Source organism: Bos grunniens, chromosome 7 (genome assembly GCF_055505025.1).
Source record: "Bos grunniens cultivar Pamir isolate PY7600 chromosome 7, Bosgru_T2T1.0, whole genome shotgun sequence".
NCBI lineage: Eukaryota > Metazoa > Chordata > Mammalia > Artiodactyla > Bovidae > Bos > Bos grunniens.
Genome location: NC_141171.1, coordinates 9,468,680 through 9,488,380, shown reverse-complemented (window position 1 = coordinate 9,488,380; position 19,701 = coordinate 9,468,680). Strand labels below are relative to the sequence as shown.

The window sequence follows — 19,701 nt, the reverse complement described above, 5'->3', positions numbered from 1 at the left end:
GTATAGAAACAGCATTTTGTGGTCAAACGTTCATATAGTTAAAGCTATGCTTTTTCCAATAGTCATGTATGGGTATGAGAGTTGGATCATAAAGAAGGCTGAGTGCCAAAGAATTGATACTTTCAAACTGTGGTGTGGGAGAAGACTCTCGAGAGTCCCTTGAATTGCAAGGAGATCAAACTGGTCAATCCTAAAGGAAATCAACCCTTAATATTAATTGGAAGAACTGAGGCTGAAGCTCCATTACCTTGATTGCTTGATGTGAAAATCTGACTCATTGGAAAATATCCTGTTGCTGGGAAAGATTGAAGGCAGAAAGAGGAGGAAGTGGCAGATGATGAAATGGTTAGATAGCATCACTAATGCAACTGATACAAACTTAAGCAAACTCTGGGAGATAGAGGAAACTCAGAGGGCAACATAACAACAACAACAAAAAAATTCACCACAGAATACGTTCTGAACCTCAATTACTAGCAGAGAAACAGCTCAGATGCTGCTCAAGTCCACCAGCAACTAGTGGGGGTTGGGTGTAGAGGTTTGGGCTGGTGGCTGGTTCTTAGGGTAAGGACTGGATCTGAATGTTCTGTGGACAATCGGAGGAGGCTACTATAACACAGCAACCTAAACCATGTGAATGCCAGAGAGACAAAGAAAATCAAAGGACCTTTCCTGCAGGAAGGCTCAAGTGCTGCATGGTGAAACCTGGTCAGCTCACAGAACAAATATTGTGCCCTAGTGAAAACCAAAAAGGAGTAAGCTGCTGCCATTTATGACCCTCTTTCCCTGGAGGCAGAGAGGTAAGACTGTGACAGCCAGAGCTGGAATGCAAGGGGCTGCTGCAATCTTGGCCCCAGAGACTGCATTTCCCATCAAACTGTGAGCAGGCTGTCAGTCGATAACCATGTCTTCCTTGGATCCTGGACAGTTCACATTGGCCGGGAATGTCACAGGCTGAGACCAGCTCCCCAGAGGAGAAACACAGCACACCTGGCATAGTGCCCTCTTTGTGCAACAGAGAAATTGGGCAGCTTGGACCGGGGAGGTGCATAAGATGCATGGCCCACCCAGGACAGTGTGCTCGCCAAGCACCTGGTCACCTGAGTTGCTTGGACCTGGGAAAGGCACAAAATGCACAGCACACCTGGGTCTGAGCCTTATGGAGGCCACCATCATCCTGATACCAAAACCAAACAAAAGCCACAAAAAAGAAAACTACAGGCCAATATCACTGATGAACATAGATGTAAAAATCCTCAACAAAATTCTAGCAAACAGAATCCAACAACATATTAAAAAGATCATACATCATGACCAAGTGGGCTTCATTTCAGGAATGCAAGGATTCTTCAATATTCTCTAATCAATCAATGTGATACACCATCTTAACAAACTGAAAGATAAAAATGGTATGATTATCTCAATAGATACAGATAAAGCCTTTGACAAAATTCAATATCCATTTATGATAAAAACTCGAGAAAGTAGGCTGCTGCTGCTGCTGCTGCTAAGTCGCTTCAGTCATGTCCAACTCTGTGTGACCCCTGAGACAGCAGCCCACCAGGCTCCCCCATCCCTGGGATTCTCCCAGGCAAGAACACTGGAGTGGGTTGCCATTTCCTTCTCTAATGCATGAAAGTGAAAGTGAAGTCGCTCAGTCATGTCCGACTCTAGCAAACCCATGGACTGCAGCCTACCAGGCTTCTCCGTCCATGGGATTTTCCAGGCAAAAGTACTGGAGTGGGGTGCCATTGCCTGGGAAAGTAGGCATAGAATGAATATACCTCAACATAACAAAAACTATATATGACAAACCCACAGCAAACATTATTCTCAATGGCAAAAAACTGAAAGCCTTTCCTCTAAATCAGGAACAAGGCAAGGGTGCCCACTGTTACCACTACTATTCAACATAGCTTTGAAAGTCATAGCCACAGCAATCAGAGAAGAAAAAGAAATAAAAGGAATCTAGATAGGAAAAGAAGTAAAACTGTCACTGTTTGCTGATGACATGATCCTCTACATAGAAAACCATAAAGACTCCACAAGAAAATTACTAGAGTTAATCAATGAATATAGCAAAGTTGCAGGATATAAAATTAATGCACAGAAATCCCTTGCATTCCTATATACTAACAAAGAAAAATCAGAAAGAGAAATTATGGAAACAATCCTATATACCATTGCAACATTAAGAATAAAATACTTAGGAATAAATCTGCCTAAAGAAACAAAAGATCCATATATAGAAAAATATAAAACACTTATGAAAGAACTCAAAGATGACACAACTAGATGGAGAAATATGCCATGTACTTGGAGTGAAAGAATCAATATAGAGAAAATAAGTATACTACCTAAAGCAATCTATAGATTCAATGCAATCCCTATGAAACTCCAATGCTGTTTTTCACAGAACTAGAACAAATAATTTCACAATTTGCATGAAAACACAAAACCCATCAAGTAGCCAGAGGAATCTTGAGAAAGAAGAATGGAACTGGAGGAAACAACTTTCCTGACTTCAGACTATACTACAAAGCTACAGTCATCAAGACAGTACGGTACTGGCGCAAAGACAGAAATATAGATCAGTGGAACAAAATAGAAAGTCTGGAGATAAATCCATGCACATATAGACACCTTATCTTTGACAAAGGAAGCAAAAATATACAACGGAGAAAAGACAGTCTATTCAACAAGTGGTGCTTAGAAAACTGGTCAAACACCTATAAAACAGTGAAATTAGAACACTTTCTAACACCATACACAAAAATAAACTCAAAATAGATTAAAGACCTAAATGTTAAGACCAGAAACTATAAAACACTTAGAGGAAAACATAGGCAGAACAGTCTCTGACATAAATCACAGCAAGATCCTCTAAGACCCACCTCCCAGAGTAATGGAAATAAAAGCAGAAATAAACAAATGGCACCTAATTAAACTTAAAAGCTTGTGCCCTATGAAGGAAGGTATAAGCAAGTGCAAAGACAGCTTTCAGAATGGGAGGAAATAAAACAACTGACAAAGAATTAATGTGCCACATATATAAGCAGTTCATGCAGCTCAGTACCAGAAAAATGAATAACTCAATCTAAAAGTAGGCCAAAGAACTAAACAGACATTTCTCCATAGAAGACATACAGATGGCTAACAAACACATGAAAAGATGCACAACATCACTCATTATTAGAGAAATGCAAATCAAATCATTTCACCCTGGTCAGAATGGCCATTATCAAACTCTACAAACAAAAAATGCTGGAGAGTGTGTAGAGAAAAGCGAACACTTTTATACTGTTGGTGGGAATGCAAACTGATACAACCATTATGGAGAACAGTGTGGAGATTCCTTTAAAAATGGGTCATAGACCTGTCATATGACCCAGCAATCCCACTGGTGGGTATACTTCCCAAGGAAACCAGAAAGAGACTCATATACACCAATGTTCACTGCAGCATTATTTACAATTACTAGGACATGGAAGCAACGTATATGTCCACCAGCAGATGAATAGATAAGGAAGATGTGGTACTTATACAGAGTGGAATATCACTCAGCTGTAAAAAGAAACTCATTTGATTCAATTTAGTGAGATGGATGAAACTGGAGCCTATTATATAGAGTGAAGTAAATCAGAAAGAGAAAGACAATATGAAATTTAGAAAGATGGTAATGAAGATCCTATAAGCGGGGCAGCAAAAGAGGCACAGATGTAAAGAATAGACTTTTTGGGAGGAGGAGCCAAGATGGCGGAGGAGTAGGACTGGGAGAACACTTTCTCCCCCACAAATTCATCAAAAGAGCATTTAAACTTCGAGTAAATTCCACAAAACAACTTCTGAATGCCGGCAGAGGACATCAGGCACCCAGAAAAGCAATCCAACTCTTCGAAAGGAGGTAGGAAAAAATATAAAAGACAAAAAAGAGACAAAAGAGGGAGGGACGGAGTTCCGTCCTGGGAAGGGAGTCTTAAAAACAGAGAAGTTTCCAAACACCAGGAAACCTTCTCACTGCCGAATCTGTGCCGAGCTTTGGAAGCACAGAGGGCAACATAACGGGGAGAAAAAATAAATAAACAATTAAAACTCGCAGATTGTGAGTCCTACAGTAACTCCCCCAGCGGAGAAGCAGCGCAGACGCCTGCACGCGCCATTAGCAAGTGGGGGCTGGGCAGGGAGGCGCAGCGCGGGCTGCATCGCTTAGAGTAAGAATCTGGCCTGAATACCCTGAGCACTATCTGAGCAAAATAATTTGGGCTAGCAAACCAGACTGTGGGATATCTACCACGTGAAAAGCCAGCCCCAACCTAAGACACCGCCAGGCCCACGCACGGAACAAAGAACTGAACAGAGATAGCTGGCTGCAGACCTTCCCCCTCCAGTGACAGGCAGCCAGAGCCGGAAGGGGGCAATCGCAGCCCCAGAGAGACAATATCTATAAAACTGTAAGCAGGCTTCTTTGCTAACTAAAACTTCTTGGGGGTCTGGATGGTTAACATCTGCCTGAGAAGGTGCGCCGGTTTTACACGCAGATAACCGAGTGGCAGGGAGGCGATAAGTCGCAGCATTGGCGCTCACCAAACACCTCATCACTTGAGCTGCTCGGACCTGGGAATAACACAAAACTCAGGTCCAACTGAGTCTGCGCCTCTGAGGACTGCCCGAGTGCCTGAACCTGAGCGGCTTGGACCTGGGAGGTACATGCAGCCCAGGGCCAGCCTCGGATTGTTCCCGGCGGAACAACCTAGAGCCCAAGCAGTGTGGGCAGGGAGGCTACAGGCGCCATGAGCGGGGGCAGACCCAGTGTGGCTGAGGCACTGCGAGCGCACGCCAGTGTTATTTGTTTGCAGCATCCCTCCCTCCCTCCCCACAGTGCGACTGAACAAAGAGAAGAAATACAGCTCCACCCATCAGAACACCGACACAAGCTTCCCTAACCAGGAAACCTTGACAAGCCACCTGTACAAACCCACACACAGCGAGGAAAAGCCACAATAAAGAGAACTCCACAAACTGCCAGAATACAGAAAGGACACCCCAAACTCAGCAATTTAAACAAGATGAAGAGACAGAGGAATAGCCAGCAGATAAAGGAACAGGATAAAAGCCCACCAAACCAAACAAAAGAGGAAGAGATAGGGAATCTACCTGATAAAGAATTCCGAATAATGATAGTGAAATTGATCCAAAATCTTGAAATTAAAATGGAATCACAGATAAATAGGGTGGAGAAAAGGATTGAGAAGATGCAAGAAAGGTTCAACAAGGACCTAGAAGAAATAAAAAAGAGTCAATATATAATGAATAATGCAATAAATGAAATTAAAAACACTCTGGAGGCAACAAATAGTAGAATAACAGAGGCAGAAGATAGGATTAGTGAATTAGAAGATAGAATGGTAGAAATAAATGAATCAGAGAGAATAAAAGAAAAACGAATTAAAAGAAATGAGGACAATCTCAGAGACCTCCAGGACAATATTAAACGCTACAACATTCGAATCATAGGGGTTCCAGAAGAAGAAGACAAAAAGAAAGACCATGAGAAAATACTTGAGGAGATAATAGTTGAAAACTTCCCTAAACTGGGGACAGAAATAATCACCCAAGTCCAAGAAACCCAGAGAGTCTCAAACAGGATAAACCCAAGGAGAAACACCCCAAGACACATATTAATCAAATTAACAAAGATCAAACACAAAGAACAAATATTAAAAGCAGCAAGGGAAAAACAACAAATAACACACAAGGGAATTCCCATAAGGATAACAGCTGATCTTTCAATAGAAACTCTTCAAGCCAGGAGGGAATGGCAAGACATACTTAAAATGATGAAAGAAAATAACCTACAGCCCAGATTATTGTACCCAGCAAGGATTTCATTCAAGTATGAAGGAGAAATCAAAAGCTTCTCAGACAAGCAAAAGCTGAGAGAATTCTGCACCACCAAACCAGCTCTCCAACAAATACTAAAGGATATTCTCTAGACAGGAAACACAAAAACGGTGTATAAATTCGAACCCCAAACAATAAAGTAAATGGCAACGGGATCATACTTATCAGTAATTACCTTAAACGTAAATGGGTTGAATGCCCCAACCAAAAGACAAAGACTGGCTGAATGGATACAAAAACAAGACCCCTACATATGTTGTCTACAGGAGACCCACCTCAAAACAGGGGACACATACAGACTGAAAGTGAAGGACTGGAAAAAGATTTTCCATGCAAATAGGGACCAAAAGAAAGCAGGAGTTGCAATACTCATATCAGATAAAATAGACTTTAAAACAAAGGCTGTGAAAAGAGACAAAGAAGGTCACTACATAATGATCAAAGGATCAATCCAAGAAGAAGATATAACAATTATAAATATATATGCACCCAACACAGGAGCACCGCAGTATGTAAGACAAATGCTAATAAGTATGAAAGGAGAAATTAACAATAACACAATAATAGTGGGAGACTTTAATACCCCACTTACACCTATGGATAGATCAACTAAACAGAAAATTAACAAGGAAACACAAACTTTAAACGATACAATAGACCAGTTAGACCTAATTGATATCTATAGGACATTTCATCCCAAAAACAATGAATTTCACCTTTTTCTCAAGCGCACATGGAACCTTCTCCAGGATAGATCACATCCTGGGCCATAAAGCTAGCCTTGGTAAATTCAAAAAAATAGAAATCATTCCAAGCATCTTTTCTGACCACAATGCAGTAAGATTAGATCTCAATTACAGGAGAAAAACTATTAAAAATTCCAACATATGGAGGCTGAACAACACGCTGCTGAATAACCAACAAATCACAGAAGAAATCAAAAAAGAAATCAAAATTTGCATAGAAATGAATGAAAATGAAAACACAACAACCCAAAACCTGTGGGACACAGTAAAAGCAGTCCTAAGGGGAAAGTTCATAGCAATACAGGCACACCTCAAGAAACAAGAAAAAAGTCAAATAAATAACCTAACTCTACACCTAAAGCAACTAGAAAAGAAAGAAATGAAGAACCCCAGGGTTAGTAGAAGGAAAGAAATCTTAAAAATTAGAGCAGAAATAAATGCAAAAGAAACAAAAGAGACCATAGAGAAAATCAACAAAGCTAAAAGCTGGTTCTTTGAAAGGATAAATAAAATTGACAAACCATTAGCCAGACTCATCAAGAAACAAAGGGAGAAAAATCAAATCAATAAAATTAGAAACGAAAATGGAGAGATCACAACAGACAACACAGAAATACAAAGGATCATAAGAGACTATTATCAAGAATTATATGCCAATAAAATGGACAACGAGGAAGAAATGGACAAATTCTTAGAAAAGTACAACTTTCCAAAACTCGACCAGGAAGAAATAGAAAACCTTAACAGACCCATCACAAGCACGGAAATTGAAACTGTAATCAAAAATCTTCCAGCAAACAAAAGCCCAGGTCCAGACGGCTTCACAGCTGAATTCTACCAAAAATTTAGAGAAGAGCTAACACCTATCCTGCTCAAACTCTTCCAGAAAATTGCAGAGGAAGGTAAACTTCCAAACTCATTCTATGAGGCCACCATCACCCTAATACCAAAACCTGACAAAGATCCCACAAAAAAAGAAAACTACAGGCCAATATCACTGATGAACATAGATGCAAAAATCCTAAACAAAATTCTAGCAATCAGAATCCAACAACACATTAAAAAGATCATACACCATGACCAAGTGGGCTTTATTCCAGGGATGCAAGGATTCTTCAATATCTGCAAATCAATCAATGTAATACACTACATTAACAAATTGAAAAATAAAAACCATATGATTATCTCAATAGATGCAGAGAAAGCCTTTGACAAAATTCAACACCCATTTATGATAAAAACTTTCCAGAAAGCAGGAATAGAAGGAACATACCTCAACATAATAAAAGCTATATATGACAAACCCACAGCGAACATTATCCTCAATGGTGAAAAATTGAAAGCATTTCCTCTAAAGTCAGGAACAAGACAAGGGTGCCCACTTTCACCATTACTATTCAACATAGTTTTGGAAGTTTTGGCCACAGTAATCAGAGCAGAAAAAGAAATAAAAGGAATCCAAATTGGAAAAGAAGAAGTAAAACTCTCACTATTTGCAGATGACATGATTCTCTACATAGAAAACCCTAAAGACTCCACCAGAAAATTACTAGAACTAATCAATGACTATAGTAAAGTTGCAGGATATAAAATCAACACACAGAAATCCCTTGCATTCCTATACACTAATAATGAGAAAACAGAAAGAGAAATTAAGGAAACAATTCCATTCACCATTGCAACGAAAAGAATAAAATACTTAGGAATATATCTACCTAAAGAAACTAAAGACCTATATATAGAAAACTATAAAACACTGGTGAAAGAAATCAAAGAGGACACTAACAGATGGAGAAATATACCATGTTCATGGATTGGAAGAATCAATATAGTGAAAATGAGTATACTACCCAAAGCAATTTATAGATTCAATGCAATCCCTATCAAGCTACCAACAGTATTCTTCACAGAGCTAGAGCAAATAATTTCACAATTTGTATGGAAATACAAAAAACCTCGAATAGCCAAAGCGATCTTGAGAAAGAAGAATGGAACTGGAGGAATCAACCTACCTGACTTCAGGCTCTACTACAAAGCCACAGTTATCAAGACTGTATGGTACTGGCACAAAGACAGAAATATAGATCAATGGAACAAAATAGAAAGCCCAGAGATAAATCGACGCACATATGGACACCTTATCTTTGACAAAGGAGGCAAGAATATACAATGGATTAAAGACAATCTCTTTAACAAGTGGTGCTGGGAAATCTGGTCAACCACTTGTAAAAGAATGAAACTAGATCCCTTTCTAACACCATATATAAAAATAAACTCAAAATGGATTAAAGATCTCAACGTAAGACCAGAAACTATAAAACTCCTAGAGGAGAACATAGGCAAAACACTCTCTGACATACATCACAGCAGGATCCTCTATGACCCACCTCCCAGAATATTGGAAATAAAAGCAAAAATAAACAAATGGGACCTAATTAAACTTAAAAGCTTCTGCACATCAAAGGAAACTATTAGCAAGGTGAAAAGACAGCCTTCAGAATGGGAGAAAATAATAGCAAATGAAGCAACTGACAAACAACTAATCTCAAAAATATACAGGCAACTCCTACAGCTCAACTCCAGAAAAATAAATGACCCAATCAAAAAATGGGCCAAAGATCTAAATAGACATTTCTCCAAAGAAGACATACAGATGGCTAACAAACACATGAAAAGATGCTCAGCATATCTCATTATCAGAGAAATGCAAATCAAAACCACTATGAGGTACCATTTCACACCAGTCAGAATGGCTGCAATCCAAAAGTCTACAAATAATAAATGCTGGAGAGGGTGTGGAGAAAAGGGAACCCTCTTACACTGTTGGTGGGAATGCAAACTAGTACAGCCACTATGGAGAACAGTGTGGAGATTCCTTAAAAAACTGTCAATAGAACTGCCTTATGATCCAGCAATCCCACTGCTGGGCACACACACTGAGGAAAGCAGAAGGGAAAGAGACACGTGTACCCCAATGTTCATCGCAGCACTGTTTATAATAGCCAGGACATGGAAGCAACCTAGATGTCCATCAGCAGATGAATGGATAAGAAAGCTGTGGTACATATACACAATGGAGTATTACTCAGCCATTAAAAAGAATACATTTGAATCAGTTCTAATGAGGTGGATGAAACTGGAGCCTATTATACAGAGTGAAGTAAGCTAGAAGGAAAAACACCAATACAGTATACTAACGCATATATATGGAATTTAGAAAGATGGTAACGATAACCCTGTATACGAGACAGCAAAAGAGACACTGACGTATAGTACAGTCTTATGGACTCTATGGGAGAGGGAGAGGGTGGGAAGATTTGGGAGAATGGCATTGAAACATGTAAAATATCATGTATGAAACGAGATGCCAGTCCAGGTTCAATGCACGATACTAGATGCTTGGGGCTAGTGCACTGGGACGACCCAGAGGGATGGTATGGGGAGGGAGGAGGGAGGAGAGTTCAGGATGGGGAACACATGTATACCTGTGGTGGATTCATTTTGATATTTGACAAAACTAATACAATTATGTAAAGTTTAAAAATAAAATAAAATTAATTTAAAAAAAAAAGAATAGACTTTTTGGACTCTTTGGGAGAAGGGGACAGTGGGATGACTTGAAAGAATAGTACTTAAACATGTATATTACTACTTGTAAAACAGATGACCAGTGCAAGTTCAATGCAAGCAGCAAGGCACACAAAGCGTGTGCTCTTGTACAACCCAATGGGATAGGGTGGGGAAGGATGAAGCAGGGGGGTTAAGGATGGGGGGACACATGTACACCTGTGGCTGTTTCATGTTGATATATGGCAAAGCCACCACAATATCATAAAGTAATTGTCCTTAAATTAAAATGAATAAATTAAGAAAGATAAAATCAAAGTGCTATGTTGGTTCTATAATGGCCATAGTCATGCATGAGAAGTTAGGATGGCGGGAATTTGGTTTTACCGTTTGGGTGTTCCATAAAGATGAGGCCTGGATGCAGAAGAAATGGCCACAATCACCGCCGGGACTCCGTAGCCCACTGGGAACGTGAGCTTCTTCATGAATCTGTTGACACTGGTGTAGTTGACCACCGTCAGGTTGCGTGCAGTGAGGAAGAGCTGCAGACCCTCCAGCAGCATCCAGGTGAAGGAGGCCAGGTAGAGATAGTGTAAGGCACCTGCAATGATGGCACACAGCACCTGGGAGAGGAGGAAGGTGTCACCTGGATGGTTTGTCAGGATGGATCACAGCCCCAGGACTTCTTCTATGACTTGCCACTGGGGATAACTCTGATGTAAATGAATGAATTATCAATTGAGTGTTTGCTTTCTAGTTCTGTCAGTCCATGTGAATTGGCTACTTATCCATCTAACATTACCTGGGATCCCACTATATTAAGGAGTCCAATGCAGTATGGCCCCATGAACTCAGCATCCCTGGGGCAGGTATATTCTGGGACAGTATACGTACCTTGCTCTCAGTTCTGTCGATGGCTATCAGGAAGAGCAGGTGGGCCAGGAAGAGGCAGAGCGAGAGCTGCAGATGGAGTGAGGTGCTGATGCTCTGGATGGCTTTGCACAGCAGGAAGGTGAGGGCCGCCAGGAAGAGACACAGCAGAGAGAGGCTCAGTCCCATGTAGGTGATCACAGTCAGTGCGAGATCCTCCTCCTGGGACCCAGCAGAGAGATCAGTCATGCTTTCCTGCTGTGGGGTAATGACCCTTCCACCATTTTTATTTGTAGACATAGAAAAATCAGGAATGGAGGTGCTGAGTAGATGATGTTATGGATATGTTTACAGATATGTTATGTTTATGGATAACTTTCCCCCAGTTCCAAAATATAGAAATTTATGGGATCTGAATGATAAAATCTGTGCCAGGAAGGATCGAGGGATAAGAGAGTCCTAATGAAGACCAAGACCTGGATCTCACAAGGGTTTATTTCCCTCTAGACTTTTGAGCATGACTAAGCTTCTCAGTTACCTCAATAGGTTCACAGAGGCAAGAAGCTACATTTTGAGCACCATCCTCCATCCCCGTAATGTAATGATCTATGACAAAGTCTCTACCTGTTGTCATGATGTCCAGGTATCAATTCCCAACTCTTAATTCAGCACAGTTTATCCCTGTAATATTTCTTCATGTTTGGCCACTAATCCTTACAGATTTAGAGCTAAACTCTTGGGTAAGAGAGAAAAACTGCTATACTTGGATGTTGGCTGTAGCTTAAAATTGATAATGTCTGCCTCTTTTTGGTGTGCATGTGTTCTCAGTCACTCAGGCGTGTCTGACTTTTTGTGACCTCAAGGACTGTAGCCCCTCAAGCTCCTCTGTCCATGGAATTTTCCAGGCAAAAATATAGGACTGGGTTGCCATTTCCTCCTCCAGGGGATCTTCCCAATCCAGGCATTGAACCTGAGTCTTCTGCGTCTTCTGAGTTGGCAAGTGGATTCTTTACTACTGAGCCACCTGGGAAGCTTGCTTCTTTTTGGAAATCATCCTAAATACCTGAGCACAAGGAAAAAATATCTCCCAACTTCCTTTTAGTATAAGTCTGGGTGAAGAGAGAGAGGGAGAAAGACAGGGAGGTGCAAAAAGGATGAAGAAAATGAATGTTAAAACCTGCAAATTAAGTGCTTCTGGATAAAAAGCAATTGAGTATGGTAGCACCAAATTTATTTTTGCAGCATGTCTCTATGTTCGATTTTGTTTAAAAATGAAATGTTTAGAAATAAATAACTGGCCCTCCAGATGATTCTGATGCACTTTAACTTTTGAGAATGTTTGGCTTATTGCATAAAACTAATTTTTGTACTGTATTAAAGTTCCCAAGAGAGGTCCACATGGGAGGAAATGCAGGTAGCCCCTGTTGGGAAGTGCAGTGCAAAATAGCCTTGAAGGAGAAGGTCCTTGGGAAAATGGCAGAGGGCCAGAAGTACTCAGGCTTTGCGATAGCTGAAAAACATCTCCTGCTTTTAGCTATGCTCAGTGCCAAGATTTAATAATATTAAAGATGTTGCTTGAGAAAATGGATCATGGGATAAACACCTGGGTCATTTAGAATGTGCTGTCCTTGAAATATCTTTTACTGATTATGTCTTAACCCCGTATGCACTCTGCTGGCCATATACTCTAAGGTCTTTGTTCCTGCTTCTATAAAAAGGCTCGACTGCAGAAATAAATTTGTCAGTCCTTGCAAGAGACTGTCCGAGTGTTGTTCTTTCAGGTTCATCGTTTCCAAGTTCAGGGGAGAAAATCCCCACAAGTGGCGCCCGAACAGGGACTTGAAAGGAAGGCTAAACAAAGCAACGAGCCCTGCAGAAAGAGGTAAGCAAGATGGGACAACATAGCAATAAGATTCCTTTCATTTCTATAATGCATCATTTTCTGATACAAAATGGTATTAATATTTCAAGGGATCAATTGAACGACTGCTATCATATTTTACTGGAACAATTCATGGTTCCCAGAAGAGGGGACACTCAATCTAGACATAGAAAAGGGTTAAAAGTAATGTTTTGCGAGCATATCGGCAAGGGTTACATGGTCACTCATACGGGCTATCATAGAACAAATTGAAGGGCATAACATTGATTTGGAAGTAAAGACTATTCAGTCTTTATAAGAATGTTATGCTCAAGCAGACACAATCCTTAGAAAAACAACTTAGAGACATATATATACAGGATGTGTCAAAACTGAAGCCACTTAGAACAGAGGTCATTTCATTCAACGGACAGCCCAAATCTGAGGTTTTCCTTCTGCTCCGCCTGTAACAGCGGTTGCTAACTTTGTTCATACTAATCATTTCACTCCTCCTTGGGAGATGCCTGCTTGCACTTTTGCTTTCCCAATACAGTTTAATCAACCTGCCCAAGGCCAAAATACTTGGGCTAATCTAGATTTTGACGTGCTGTCTAGCCTTGAGAAAGCATGCACTCTGCATGGACCTACTTCTCCTTACTGTGTAGAATTCCTCAGAGGATGGGCTGATCATTGGATGCCATATGATTTTTTTCAAATAGCAAAGATGGTTCAAAATCCTTAACAATTACTTCAATGGCAAATATGGGTTAATGATGAGGCCCAACAAATAATGATTGACCAGCCATCTCATGGTAACCCTGCCAATTTAACCTATGATATACTCACTGGAACAGGATCCATGGCCGATATGATTGCACAATTAGCTAATATTACCCCTCAGATGTTACATTTCATTAAAGAAACTGCCTACAGGACGTGGGCAAAGGTTGATAGCACAAACTCTGATGGTTCATTTGTTAAGTTTATTCAAGGACATGAGGAGGAATATTCTCAATTTATAGGGAAATTACAGGATGCAATCAAAAAATCTATTAAGGATGTGATTTTACAAAATATTATTTTAAAACAACTTGCTTTTGAAAATGCTAATGAGGAATGTCAATCCGTGCTTAGACCAATTCGAGAGACTGGCTCTCTTATGGAATATTTGAAAGCTTGGAAGGATATTGGATCTATGTCCCATAGAGCAAAATTGGTGACATTAGAAACTTTTAATGTACAGAAAGCTATTAATGCCAAATGTTTTAACTGCAGGAAGGCCAACCATATGAAAAAAACAATGCTGCCTGCCAACACAGACCAGAAAAAATAATACTACTTCTAATAAGAAGAGACCCCCAGGAGTATGTCCAAGATATAAAAAGGGGTTCCATTGGATGAATGAATGTCATTCTAAATTTGATAAAGATGGAAACACATTGACCCCTGGTGCACAACAAAAACAACAGGGAAACTAATAAAGGGGCCATCCTCTAGCCCCATTACAAAAGGAGGACCCAACGTTATGATGCTACAAGTAGCTACATCTAAGAGTGCTTGCATTGATATACCTAGTCCTTATGACATATAATTAATGGAATTATATAACCTCCACAAAATTCCCACTGGATATTATGGCCTTATTCCATCTGGGATGATGGGACTAATTTTGGGACATAATAGCTGCACAATGAAAGGTTTAATGGTATTGACCGATGTTATGGATGAAGATTATAAAGGGGAAATACATGTTATGGTAAATGTTGTGAAAATGGGGAATGTATATTTACATAAAGGGGAACATTTTGCACAATTATTACTTTTACCATATGTCAAACCAATGAAAGCATCTGATAAAATTTTGCAGGGAAGCTTTGGTAGTACCAACCTTACTGCTGCACTATCCACCTTGTTAAAGGAACATCAGAAACCCATGCTCACTTTACACATACAGGAAAAAAAAATTCACAGGCATGCTAGATACCGGAGCTAACATTTCAATCATTAGAGCAGAAGAATGGCCCCTTGATTGGGGTAAAATTGTGGCTCTTCAAGACTATTAGGAGTGGATGAAACTGATGTAATAAAAAAGAAATCAAGAAAATGGAAAATGTTGATAGATCTAAGAAATGTTAATAATACTATAATTCCTATGGGGCCATTACAACCTGGATTACCCTCCCCTTCCATGGTACCAAAAGGCTAATCTATAATTATTATTTTATAAGATTGCTTTTTTACTATATTTTTGCATCCTAAAGATAGAAAACACTTTGCTTTTTCAGTTCCTTCTATAAATCACACGGCTCCTGTTAAAAGGTTCTACCTCAGGGAATGATGAACTCTCCTACCATTTGCCAATATCTCATATCTGTTTTATTACAACCCATTAGAGATAAATATCCTACTGCTTTCATAATTCATTATGTGGATGATATACTTCTCTTCATGGAATCTGAACTCTGTTTACAACAGTTATATAATGAAGTTACTACTACTCTTCAAAATCATGGCCTGCTTGTTGCGCCAGATAAAATTCAATTGAAAGCACCCTTTAATTATTTAGGACATGTTATGGAAGAATCTAAAATCAAACCTCAAAAAACTAAAATTTCTGTACAGTCTTTACACACACTGAATGATTTTCAAAAGTTGCTAGGAGATATTAATTGGCTACAGCCATTTGTTGGCATCCTCACCTATGCCTTACAAAATCTATTTAAAATTTTAGAGGGATCCCTTAGCCCTAATAGCCCTAGGCAGCTAACAAAAGAGGCCAGAGAAGAGCTAGCCTTAATGGAAGAACACATTCAACAATCTTTCTCAACTCGGCTAGATCATGATCAACCGGTTTCTTTATATATATTCCCCACTGAACATTTGCCCACTGCAATTATAGCTCAACACAGCCCAATAGAATGGGTATATTTACACACTAAACAGTCTAAAAAAATCGTATCATATATTGAGAAAATAGGGCAATTTCTCATGTCAGGGAGAAGCCATGTACAAACTTTGACTGGATTTGATCCATATACAATACACATCCCCTTGACAAAAAAGAATTGCAAATTGCCTTACAGTATAACCTGACCATGAAAATAGCATTAAGTGATTTTCAAAATGTTATCTCATCTCATTTGCCAAAAAGAAAATTATGGGACTTTCTGCAATGTACTAAATTCATTATAACTAATATCATTGCATCCTAGCCAATTTCCAATGCACCCACCTATTTCATTGATAGTAACAAGAAAGGCATAGCAGGGATTGTCGGCCCTAATATCAAAGAGAAATTACCCACTACCTATTCTTCAGTACAAAGAATTGAATTGTATGTTTTACATGTTCTTTTGTCTCTTCAACCATTATCCTTCAATGTATATACTGATTCCAAATACCTTGCTTCCCTTTTTCCCGACTTTGTTACCACCTTTTTATACAATCAAGATGAAGAATTGCATACTCTTTTCACAGACTCAAGCCTTAATTCGCTCACGTACAGAACCTTTCTTCATTGCACATATATATGCTCATTCAGGTTTACCTGGCCCTCTGGTTGCAAGAAATGATGCCATCGACAGGCTCATAGCTCCTGTCTTTACATCTGCCAGTGACGAACATGCTAATCTTCATACCAATGCTAACAGATTGCACTCTAAATATCATATTCCCCTCACTGAAGCAAGGCATATTATTAAAACCTATGACGTCTGTGCTCCTCTGCACTTACGAACTACGATTTCAAGAGTTAACTCCCAGGGGCAATAACCTAATTCCCTTTGGCAATCTGACTTCACTCACTGCTCCCTAAGAAAGTTTTCTTTGCTTTTTGTCTCAGTAGATACATTTTCCAGCTTTATCTGGGCAATACCTATCTCTTCAGAATCCAGCAAACACGCCATTTCCGCACTCTTACTCACCTTCCCAGTTATGGGGATTCCTTCAGTCCTGAAAACAGACAATGGACCTGCATTTATCTCACACTCATTTCATTCATTTTTATCGGAATGGAACACCACACACATTACAGGAATACTCTATAATCCCCAGAGTCAAGCCATTATTTAAAGAGCCCACCACACCCTAGAAACTCATTTATTAAAACAGAAAGGGGGAATTTGGAAGAGGAGATACACTTCTTATCCTATGAACCCTCAATTATTATTATCTTTAACTCTTTATTCCCTAAATTTTTTAAACTTAACAGAAAATGATTCTAACACTCGTGTAGATAGACATTTTGCAGAAGACAAAAACAACAAATTAGAAATCAATAAATACATCAATATGGTATAAGCAATTTAATCAATGGCTGCCAGGAATCTTACAACTCCTAGGCAAAGGTTATGGTCTTGTCATTGCAGATGGAGAGGAAACCTGGGTTCCCCTTCACCACGTCCGTTACCGAGAAGGACCCCAAGACCGGACTCCCTTGGCAAATGACAAAGCTGAAGCGAAGGGTCTCATCAATGACCTTGGAAGAGCCAATGAGGAAACACCATCGTCTGAATCCTTACCCTACATGGGCTCAAATGAAAAACATGACTCATCAGGCTGAGCAAACACTGAAGAACACTAGAACTCCTATGACTCCAGAGAAGCTATTTCTGGCAATGTTAGCTGTTCTTTCCTGTTCCTCTGGGGTAAATGTGGAATATGTTTATTGGGCATATATACCTAATCCACCTTTGTTATCCATAATGGATTGGGTTGACAAGGCCCCTATGGTATTCACCAATGATAGTCTGCACTTCTCTGCTCCATGGTCAGCACAGAGGCCAATTCACAAAGAAGATGAAGGAAAAAAGATAAATGTTTCAATTGGATTCAAAACACTACCTATATGCTTCGGAGCTCATTTTTTGTGCATGACTATATTCCCACAATGGTGGGCTTACTCTGTACACAATGTTTCCACCTGTAGTATAGGAATGTTTGCAACTGCATCCTTCCTCTTAAATGGTTCTGAAAGACATTATCCTGGACAAATAGCTAACTATACTAACTCACTTTTCCAGCCTGCAGAACTAATATGTGATGCTGTATCTTGGAGAAAGAAATGATCAATTCAACCACTATATTGGTCTGACTGTTGAGGACAGTTCAGGAAGGTTTCTATCAAACAACAAAATCAATCCATATTCAAATTCGTGGACTGGGGGCCCCATGGATTATTTACGAATTGCTCTGAGGAGCAAGAAAAAAATCATAGCTGTTCCTGGTATCATAGAGTCAACACATGGGGATTCCATAAGACCAATATTGGCTTTTGGACTGATAAGGATGTATTGTTAAACTAGTATAATGGAGGGTTGTCTCCACCTCAGCCCAGAATGATAGTCCCTCTTATAGGACCTGAACAATGGCATATTTGGAAGATTCCTGCTGCACTGGAACACTTTGCCAATATACATGGGACTGTGAAGGCTTTAAAACCCCAAAACTATACCTTTATGTATAATAATACAGGTTGTATCCAATCCTATGTGCACCTCCCATACATGTTTATTGTAGGTAACTTTGATATAGATCTTTCTGCTAAAATTGTTAACTGTACAGCTTATGCTTTATATACATGTTTAAACCATACTATTTCTTACCACAATGCCAATGTCACTTTGGTCAAGCAGAGGTCTGAACTATGGCTTCCTGTCAATTTAACAGAGCCATGGACTGACTCTATATTCCTTTCAGTTCTGCTCAGAAATGATCTGAAAAGGTCAAAGCGCATAATAGGGTGGATTATTGCTGGCATTCTTAGTCTAATATCCATTGTTACAGTAGGAACCCTGTCTGGTATGGCATTACACAATTCTATACAAAATCATGATTTTATCACTGCATGGCACAAAGACTCTCATGATCTTTGGACTCGACAAGCCCCAAATAGATCAGCAACTACAAACACGAATTAATGAGTTACAAACTATGATAATCCACTTAGGAGATCAAATGCAGCAACTGACTTTCCAAACACATATACGTTGTCACTAGAATTTTACGTCTTTTTGTCTGACTAACATGCCTTATAATAGCACTGAGTATCCTTGGGATAAAGTTAAAGCACATTTGCAGGATCTCACAGACAACTCAAGTTTAGACATCAATCTGTTGAAACAACAAATTGCTAATTTTCAAGTTGAGGTACCTAAGGAATTGTACAGCACTCAATTTTACGATACTTTAACTAAAACCCTGTCATCCCTAGACCCTAGAACTTGGTTTTCAGGAAGCAACATTTATATATATATATATATATATATATATATATATATATATATATATTAATCACCTTACTTGTTCTGTCATTGATTATAGGATACAGATGTCTCTACTCAAGACTCCATGCCTCTCACAACAGAGTCCAACTAGCAGCTGCCATGCTTAAACTAAAAACAAAAGGAAAATATGTTGGGGAGTGCAGTGCTAAATAGCCTTGAAGGAGAAGGTCTTTGGGAAAATGGCAGAGGGCCAGAAGTACTCAGGCTTTGCGATAGCTGAAAAACATCTCCTGCTTTTAGCTATGCTCAGTGCCAAGATTTAATAATATTAAAGATGTTGCTTGAGAAAATGGATCATGGGATAAACACCTGGGTCATTTAGAATGCGCTGTCCTTGAAATATCTTTTACTGATTATGTCTTAACCCCGTATGCGCTCTGCTGGCCATATACTCTAAGGTCTTTGTTCCTGCTTCTATAAAAAGGCTCGACTGCAGAAATAAATTTGTCAGTCCTTGCAAGAGACTTGTTAT

General features: G+C 39.5%; 1 protein-coding gene and 1 pseudogene across 2 annotated transcripts in view; one reads left to right on the top strand and one right to left on the bottom strand.

Moving 5' to 3' along the window:
• Window positions 1–19,701, bottom strand: part of LOC147368299 (adhesion G protein-coupled receptor E2-like) — a 41,994-nt gene that overhangs the window by 10,247 nt on the left and 12,046 nt on the right. The window contains 2 exon segments of the mRNA XM_086413552.1: window positions 10,602–10,837; window positions 11,109–11,306. Coding sequence (XP_086269678.1) covers window positions 10,602–10,837; window positions 11,109–11,306 — 434 coding nt within the window.
• On the top strand, window positions 12,733–19,693 carry LOC147368300 (endogenous retrovirus group K member 25 Env polyprotein-like; annotated as a pseudogene). The gene is made up of 2 exons (XR_015166600.1): window positions 12,733–12,966; window positions 17,313–19,693. The product of XR_015166600.1 is annotated as an endogenous retrovirus group K member 25 Env polyprotein-like (transcript).